This window comes from Otolemur garnettii, unplaced genomic scaffold (assembly GCF_000181295.1).
Source record: "Otolemur garnettii isolate 467f Iridium unplaced genomic scaffold, OtoGar3 scaffold00211, whole genome shotgun sequence".
In the NCBI taxonomy this organism is placed as follows: domain Eukaryota; kingdom Metazoa; phylum Chordata; class Mammalia; order Primates; family Galagidae; genus Otolemur; species Otolemur garnettii.
The window spans coordinates 2,246,803-2,255,661 of NW_003852606.1; the positions used below are offsets into that span (position 1 = coordinate 2,246,803).

Genomic DNA, 8,859 nt, shown 5'->3' on the forward strand with positions numbered 1-8,859 from the left:
GCCTTAGCCGGTTGAGCTATAGGCGCCGAGCCGAAAGGATTTTTAAGATGTGAAAACATTGTAATATACCGAAAAATTAAAAATATTTACATAACAGTAGGCAAGACAGTGTTCTAACCTGACAGAATAAGGAAAGAGTGAAAGTTTAGAGGACTAAGAAGTGAGAGTAAAGTTGTCCCTGTCCCTTGTCTCTTCTGCTCACAGTCTATGGGAAAACCCTAATCTCCTGGCCACACCTAGCCATAAGGCAGGCTGGGAAATGTAGTCTCTCCCTGGGCAGCCCCGCATTGGCCTTGGAAGAGGGAAGAACGTGCCTATGCACTGAAACTGGATGTTTTTATTTTTATTTTTTTTATTTTGAGACAGAGCCTCAAGCAGTTGCCCTGGGTAGAGTGCTGTGGCATCACAGCTCACAGCAACCTCAAAGTCTTGGGCTTAAGCGATTCTCTTGCCTCAACCTCCCAAGTAGCTGGGACTACAGGTGCCCACCACAACGCCCAACTATTTTTTGGTTGCAGTTATCATTGTTGTTTGGCAGGCCCAGGCTGGATTCGAACCTGCCAGCTCTGGTGTATGTGGCTGGTGCCTTAGCCGCTTGAGCTATGGGTGCCAAGCCTGAAATTGGATGCTAGCTCTAGAACATGGAAGAGAGGTCAACCTGGAGGTGAGTTGAATAGTATATGCACAGAGATGATATATAAAGGTACAGGAATGCAAGGTGACTGGAGGGCGAGTTTGATGAGAGGTGAGAGGGAAGAGGCGGAGATCAAGTCCTGGGGGTTCCTTATCACTTAAAGGAAAGGAAGAGGAATATCCTTAAGTGTCCCCACAATCCCTCATACTGTGACCCAGCCCATTTTTTTTTCTTTGTGACTCTCTTCAGGCTTTGTATGACCCCATCAACCCTGACAGGGAGACCCTTGAGCAGCCATCGCTAACAGACCCCCAGCGTCTGTCCAATGAGCAAGAGGTGCTTCAGGCCCTGGGGCCCCTGCTGGCCCAGGCCAACTTCAACCCCCTCTCTGAGGATGCCCTGGCCTATGCACTGGTGGTCCACCACCCTCAGGATGAGGTCCAGGTACTTGTCTTCTTTTGATTGCAGAGTAGAACCAAAACTCCCAGGAAGCCTTTGTGAGGGTGAAGACTTTGGGATGCATGGGCTGCTGGGAGTTGTAGTCCTAAACACAGGACACATGGCACACTTAGTAAGTTAGGAAAAGGTGCCACTTTTTCAGATCACTTCACTGCCACCTATTGGAAAAGTATCATATGATGGGGATTTTCTTATGATCATCTGCCAGAAAATTGTTGTAATAGATAAAATATAAAGCGCTATCCTTAAAGTCAACAAAATTATGATAAAAATTAACATTTTACAAAGTTCCACATTTTATTGATTTTAATATGTACTTTTTCTTTTTTCTTTTTTTTTTTAGAGACATAGTTTTACTTTGTTGCCCTGGGTAGAGTGCTGTTCTGCCACATCTCACAGCAACCTCTAGCTCTTGGGCTTAGGTGATTCTCTTGCCTCAGCCTCCTGAGTAGCTGGGACTATAGGTACCCGCCACAATGCCCAGTTATTTTTTGTTGCAGTTTGGCTGGGGTTCAAACCCTCGGTATATTGTGCCGGTACCCTACTCATTGAGCCACAGGTGCCCCCTTAAAATGTACTTTTTCTAAAGTCATATTTTGTCATCTCTGAAACTGGGATGTGATTTACAAGCAGTGGTGTGACATGGTTTAATTGGCAATATACTTTCTTTTTTAGTTGCTTCATAAGATAATTGGATTATCTTAAAATCAGTAGCACCTTAGCTTCTAGGAAATATGATAATAAAGATAACTGATATGTAATGGTGCCATATTAGATGGTATGCCCTTGTGTGGTGGCATCTTAGATTCTAGGAAATACGGTAATAAATATTACTATGTGAATGGCATTGTCTTTGATGGTGTGTCCTTATGCAGTATACAAGGGGAACACTTATATGTGGCTGCTCTGCCTAGACACTAAATGGTCATAAGTAAGGAAGGTGGGGAAATTATTTCAGGGGGGGCATCTAATTCTGGTATCCTGCCATCAACACCCCTGCCTGTGTTCAGCTGCCTCTGCTTCCTTCACTCTCCTTGGCAGGTGACAGTAAATTTGGACCAGTACATCTACATGCAGTTCTGGGCCCTGGGCCAGCGAGTTGGGCACATGCCCCGTATGTCCAGTGTGGGCTCCAAGCGTGGATTCTTCACCAAGTTACCCCCTGCAGAGAGGTGAGGTTTCCTCTATTCCCTAGCTGCAGCAAAAGGGAGCAAGGTTAGAGATAAAAGAGGACTGACAGGTCAGTGTCTGGATTTGGGTGTTTAGGGTAGGAAGGTAAGAAATGAGGAGGTGTGAATCATCCAAATGCTTCTTTTTCTTCCGAAGAGAAAGGTGAGTAGTACAATTCCCAGGGGAAGAGAAAGGTTCTCCCCATTTTCCAAGTAAGGAGAATTGAATCTTAGAGAGAAGTCTGTATTCTTAAGAAGGAGCAATGTGTATGTCCAGTGATAGGACTAGATTATTTAACTGATCTCCTATTACTGGGCACAACTTATTTTCGATTTCTTCCCCTATTAAGGCTTTTAAATTGGCTATGTGACTGTAGAGCCAAAGAGCGCATCTTGAGTTGGAGGGTTTCCACAGGGCACTCCTAATCCTGCTACTGCCTGTGTCTCTGTCCCTCAGGAGATACTTTAAGCGAGTGGTGCTGGCAGCCCGGACAAAACGAGGACACCTGGTGCTGAAGAGCTTCAAGGATACACCACTGGAGGGCCTAGAGCAGCTGCTGCCTGAGCTGAAGGTGCGCACGCCCACCTTGCAGCGTGCCCTGCTCAACTTCACACTGGTGGTTTCTGGCGTGGTGTTCTTCGTCAACGTGGGCATGGTTGTGCTCACAGATCTCAAGGTGGCCACCTCCCTGCTGCTGCTGCTCTTTGCCATTTTCATGGGCCTACGAGCCTCCAAGGTACCTGGGCCACCCCACCATACCTCCTGTGTCCCTGTGCTTTGGTGTTTAGACAGGTTGGGCCATCTGTGTTTCTGTTTATTTCATGCTTATTCCTGTGTGGTGATGTCCTTCATTCCTTCCTTTCCTTCCTCCCTCCCTTCCATTTTCCTTCCCTACCTCATATACTCAACTTATCTTGGTGGGTTTCTTTGTTTCTTTGCTTTTTTTGTTTTAGACACAGCGTCTTGCTCTGTTGCCTAGGCTAAAGTACAATGGCATCACTATAGCTCACTGGAACTCAAACTTTTGAGTTCAAGTGATCCTCCTGCCTCAGCCTCCTAAGTAACTAGGACTACAGGTGCGTGCCACCACATCTGGATAATTTTTCTACTTTTTGTAGAGATGGGGTCTTATTGTGTTGCTCAGGCTGGTCTCAAGTTCCTGGCCTCAAGTGATCCTCCAGCCTTAGCCTTCCAAAGTGCTAGGATTGCAGATGTTAGCCACCATGCCTAACTTTGGGTGGGTTTCTTAATCTCTCTGTGCTTCAATTTCCTCATCTGGAAATTGGGGATAATAATAACCTGTAGGGGTATTGTGAGCAGGAAGTAAGTGAATCTATGAAAAGTGGAGAGCACAGTGCTTTGCTTGTGGTAGGTGTTACATGGGAGTTAACATCTCATTAGCACTTGCATTAGTGGTACTTTAGTGACATCATGAAGGGTGTGTGTTGTGGAACTAGGCCACCTGCATTTGAATCTAACTCTGTTGTCTTCTAGCTATGTGATCTTGAGCAAGTTGCTTAACCTCTCTGTGCCTCAGCTCTGCAATCACAAAGTGAGGATGATGATAGAACCTAACTTACAGGGTTATTGTGGGGATTAAGTGAATGAATATGCATATGGTGCTGAGAATAGAGCCTCACACAGAGGACGGGAAGTACTATGTGAGACTTAGCTATTATCATGATTATTATTATTATCATTACCAATTGGGCTATTTGTTCTCTGAATCCCTATCCTGACTGGGTATCATTATCACTGAGAGAGCTATCTTATAATGCAGCCTCCTGGGCTCCAGCCCTAATGGTCTGAATTAGAAACTCTGGGACTGGGCCCAGGAAACTATATTTTTAACAAGCTCTCTTCCTGATTCATGTGAGTGTGGGGCTGCCTTAAACAGTTGCACAGGGTGTCCACCGTCTAAGGATTTGTGGCTGAGGGGACAAGTGGGAGCTTGATAGCCAGTTTGTGCTCTACTTGCCAAACTGCATGCCCTGTCCAAAGGCTGAGTCAGCTGGGAGGAGCTGCCTTTTACTGATTGTCCCCAGCGCTGGCACTGACCCCAGGAGTGTAGACTGGTGTGAGGCATCTGTTGTACTCGATCATTCACCTACTGGCTCATTGGTTTTCAAGCTGTTTTCAGCCATCCCAACTGGCTCTTACAAAGACTGGTAATAAATCCCTCGGATAATAGGCTGTGCTGGTTGAGAGGTGCTAGGGTGCCCGGGCCAACAGACTGGCTGGGGAGGGACCGATTTCTGTTCAACACTAGGGCTCAGGCAGTATCTGAGTGATGCTTTGAAAGGGGAGGATTGAGCCTGGTGGAGAAGAAGGGACCAGTGAGCACACCTTGGTGTACCTTGCAGGACTGGAGTCTGGGATGTAGGGTACAGAGGTGAGGCCCCAAAGGATGACGAGGGCCTTAAATGCCCAGAGGACCCTGGACTTTATCTTCAGGACAGTGGGGCACCGTGGAAGGGCTATAAGCACAGAGAGACTATGGTGACCATGGAAGATAAGGGAAAGAGTGAGACTAAAGGCAGGGAGGCAGGCAAGAGGTGTCAAGCCCTTCTGGGGAGGAAACACTGAATCTCAGCTCAGATGGACTTTCTGTCCCACCTCTCAGTGGCTCCAGGGTGGCTGTGGAGCCTGCAATGCTCTGAAAAAACTAGTTTAAAACCCAGTTCATGCTGGACATGGAGGTGCATGCCTGTAATCTCAGCTGCTGGGGAGGCTGACATATAGGCAGGCTTGAGCTCAGGAGTTCTGACAAGCCTTGGCAACATAGCTAGACCCTATCTTAAAAAAAAAAAAAAGAAAAGAAAAGAAAATAACAAAAATCCAGCTCTTTAGTTAACATGGTACATTCATTAGCTAGCTATTTTCTCATGTCCCAGGTTGAGGTCCCAGCATTAAACTGTAGGTACTTAGCCAGGCATTGTGGTGGGTGCCTATAGTCTCAGCTACTGGGGAGGCTGAGGCAAGAGAATCCCCTAAGCCCAAGAGCTGGAGGTTGCTGTAAGCTGTGATGCTTCGGCATTCTACCTAGGGCAATAAAGTGAGACTCTGCCTCTAAAAAAAAAAAAGAAGTAAAATGTGGGTCCACCCAGGATTCTTCCCAGGCCCCTTTCCCTGTCCCCAAACCTCAGCCACACTGAGCTCAACATCCAACTTCCTCCTAAAGCCCTTCTCCTCCCGAGTCCCTGTCTTATCTTGGGATAGGTGGTGTGATCAGACTCCTGCTGCAGGATGCAAGGCCCTTTTTCTTCCCCTCAAAGAGCTCTGTGTCTGTGGTTTCTACAGTCAGTTCTCTACTGCCTACGATCAGGTGACTCAGGGAAAGCCCTCCCCCTGGACCCCTCACACTCACTACTATGGCTGGGCTAACCACAGCATCTTGCCCAACCTCCTCCTCCTCTCGGGTTCTCCAGCTATGGATGGCCTATTGTCCCCTCAGTCACTGGCTAGACTCCCAGAGCTGCCTTCTCCTGTCCTCTAACCCTTTGGTCCCCAGCATGTCATTCTTACCCTCTGAGCCTCCATGCCCTGTGTACTCCTCTCTGTGGTGTGCCCCTGCTCAGGCCGTGTTCCCAACCTTTAGCCTGTCCCTTCTAGCCCATTCCCCCACTTAACCCCGAGCTGCCTCATCCTTCTCCTACCCCTTCCCTGCTTATAGCCTGGCACAGAGGACCTTGCTTCCCCAGCTTCTTTGGACACAATCCTTCTCAAACTCTATGCTTCAGCTCCACCAACATGCTTGTGGCACATCTTCCCTAACACAGGGGAGGGCCCTGATGTCCCTCACTCTGTGCCTTTGCAAAAGCTATTCCCTTAGACTGAAATGTCTTTTCCCCCTCACTGGGCTGGTCAACCCTTACTCAGCCTTCAACCTTAGCTCAGAGGCTGCCTGCTTTGGGAAGCCTTCCCAGAGAGAGGTCCCAGGCAGGGCAACAAAGTGAGATGCTGTCTCAAAACAAACAAAAAACATAAAACCTAAGGCAAGCCCCCTTGTGGGCTCCACCACGTCCCAGACTTCACTGTGAATCCCCTTAGCCCAGCTGTTAAGGCTGCTGTGGGGCAACCTGGGGAGAGTGGTTGTCCTGGTGCCCACAGATGCATCAGGCCCAGAGAGATTGGAACAGGGACCACAGATACACACCATCAGTGCCTAGTGGAGGTAGCAGGTACCACAGGAACCTGGGCCAGGATCCAGCTGATGCACCTGCAGGCCCCGGGTCAACAACCCTCCTCAGGCTGCCCCACAGCAGCCTTAAGAGCTGGGCTAAGGGGACTCACAGTGAAGCCTAGGGTATGGTGGAGTCCACAAGGCATCATCCCTGCCTGGGACATCTGGGAAGGCTTCTCAAAGCAGGCAGCCTTTGAGCTAAGGGTGAGGGCTGAGCAAGGGTTGATCAGCCCAGCGAGGGGGGAAAAGACATTTCAGTCAAAGGGAACAGCTTCTGCAAAGGCACAGAGTGAGGGATATGGGAAGTCCTTGCTTATCCATGGGAAGTGATGTCCACCCTGAACTTTGAGGATGAGGCAGTGTTTTCAAAGAACACAGCAGGGGTGGCTTGGCTTGTTTCAGGGCCCTGAAGGAGGCAGGAGAGAGCAGGGCCTAGTTTATTTGCCAGAGGGGAGGAGCATAAGGTGAAGGCAAGGGCACTGGGGAGCCATGGGAGGGCTGTGAGCAGGGGAGGGTAGGGTCAGCTCTGGAGCTGTGTGTGGATAGGGACAACCTAGGCTAGGAGAAGGCTGGGGTGATACACCAGGCAGGTGAGGATAAAGCCTGCACTAGGGCTGAGCTGTGGTGCTGGAGAGGAGGGGATGGACTGAAAGAGTCAAGGTACAGCAGGATGAGGTTGGGGACTGACAGGCTGGTGAGGAGGGTGTGAGGACAATGTCAGGGGTGGGGCTGCCCCAGATATGGTTTCCAGGGGAGGAGGAACAAGTGGGCTGGGGGAGATGCTGTGCTCAGTGTGGGCCATGCTGAGTGTTGAGGGGACCATCCCGGTTGCAGGTGGCAACCCCTGTCTGGGGTGATGTTTAGCTTCGTTTGTGTGCTGTGGAGTGGCATGACCTACTCCTTTAATGCGGGAGAATTCAACTCCATAAGCTTGGCAGACACAGATACAAAACCTAAGGTGTGCTGTGCCTGGTGGCTCACTCCTATAATCCTAACACCCTGGGAGGCTGAGGTGAGTGGATTGCCTGAGCTCAGGAGTTTGAGACCAGCCTGAACCTGAGCGAGACGTCATCTCTAAAAATAGCCAGGCATTGTGGTGCACACCTGTAGTCCCAGCTATTCTAGAGGCTGAGGCAAGAGAATTGCTTAAGCCCAAGAGTTTGAGGTTGCTGTGAGCTGTGAAGCCACAGCATTCTACCAAGGGTGACAAAGTGAGACTCTGTCTCAAAACAAACAAACAAAACCTAAGGTGTTTTTGTATCAGATGGTCCCTAACGCAAGCTATTCTTGGATCTGGCCCTCAGCCAAAGAAATGCAAATTTATTTCAGTGCCAGGACATAAACTGATTGTGCTGAGTTTGTACAGTTCACACAGCTGTGTCACTGGTATCATGCAGGCCATTTCAGCAATTTTCTGTGGTGTGTTGACTTTAGAAGCATTTTACCTCCATCCTCGATGGAAGATAGGCAACACTCTGTGGGCACCCAGCACAGGTTATGGATGACTGTGCCATAATAGTTAATGTTTGTTAAGTGCTTTTGAGTGGAGAGGCTCTGTCCTGAGGGTTTTATGAACCATGTATTGACTTACTGACCCCTCCCTGGCATCAACCTCATTTTATAGACAGTGCTATCCTAGGACTTAGGTCTTAGCCATGGGCTCACAGCTGGTAGGGGCATAATTGAGGCCTGCTGGGTGCAGGATCAAGTCGCCTTATAGGATAAGTGGGTGAATGCTGGGGTACGTTTTCACTGTGAACCCAGAGGGCACTAGTGGGCTCTCATTTCTCTTCCTTAGAGAAAGGGGTACATATAAGGAGGCGCCAAGGGGTAGGGAAGGGGGATGCTAATAGACAGCTAGGTCCTAGAACTCCCCCTCCCCCAACATTCTTCTTTCCTCCACTTCTCTTTACAATTAAATATTTTAAACCTTTTTTTCTGACTTGGCACCTGTAGCTCAGTGGTTAGGGTGCTGGCCACATACTCTGGGGCTGGCGGGTTTGAACTCAGCCCAAGCCTGCTAAACAACGACAACTACAATGAAAAAATAGCCAGGTGTTGTGGCAGGTACCTGTAGTCTCAGCTACTTGGGAGGCTGAGGTAAGAGAATCACTTAAGCCCAAGAGTTTGAGGTTGCTGTGAGGTGTGATGCCATGGCATTCTACCAAAAGTGACATAGAGAGGTTCTGTCTCAAAAAACAAACAAACAAAACAAAACAAAAAAAACAGAAACCCTTTTTTCATTGTGGAAAAGTTCAAACAGGGGCTAGGTGCGATGGCTCATGACTATGATCCTAGCACTCTTGGAGGTGGAGGCGGTGCATCTCTTGAGCTCAGGAGTTCCAGACCAGCTTGAGCAAGAGTGAGACCCCATCTCTAAAAATGACTGGGTGGCTTGGTGCCTGTGGCTCAA

The 8,859-nt window shown here is 48.8% G+C and overlaps 1 protein-coding gene across 1 annotated transcript in view; it reads left to right on the forward strand.

The window, feature by feature from the left end:
• The window catches only part of TMEM143 (transmembrane protein 143), a 28,136-nt gene that overhangs the window by 16,209 nt on the left and 3,068 nt on the right, over nucleotides 1-8,859 (forward strand). The window contains exons 3-5 of the mRNA XM_023507915.1: nucleotides 884-1,078; nucleotides 2,135-2,265; nucleotides 2,720-2,999. Of these exons, the coding sequence (XP_023363683.1) occupies nucleotides 884-1,078; nucleotides 2,135-2,265; nucleotides 2,720-2,999 (606 nt within the window). The remainder of the gene's footprint in view (nucleotides 1-883; nucleotides 1,079-2,134; nucleotides 2,266-2,719; nucleotides 3,000-8,859) is intronic.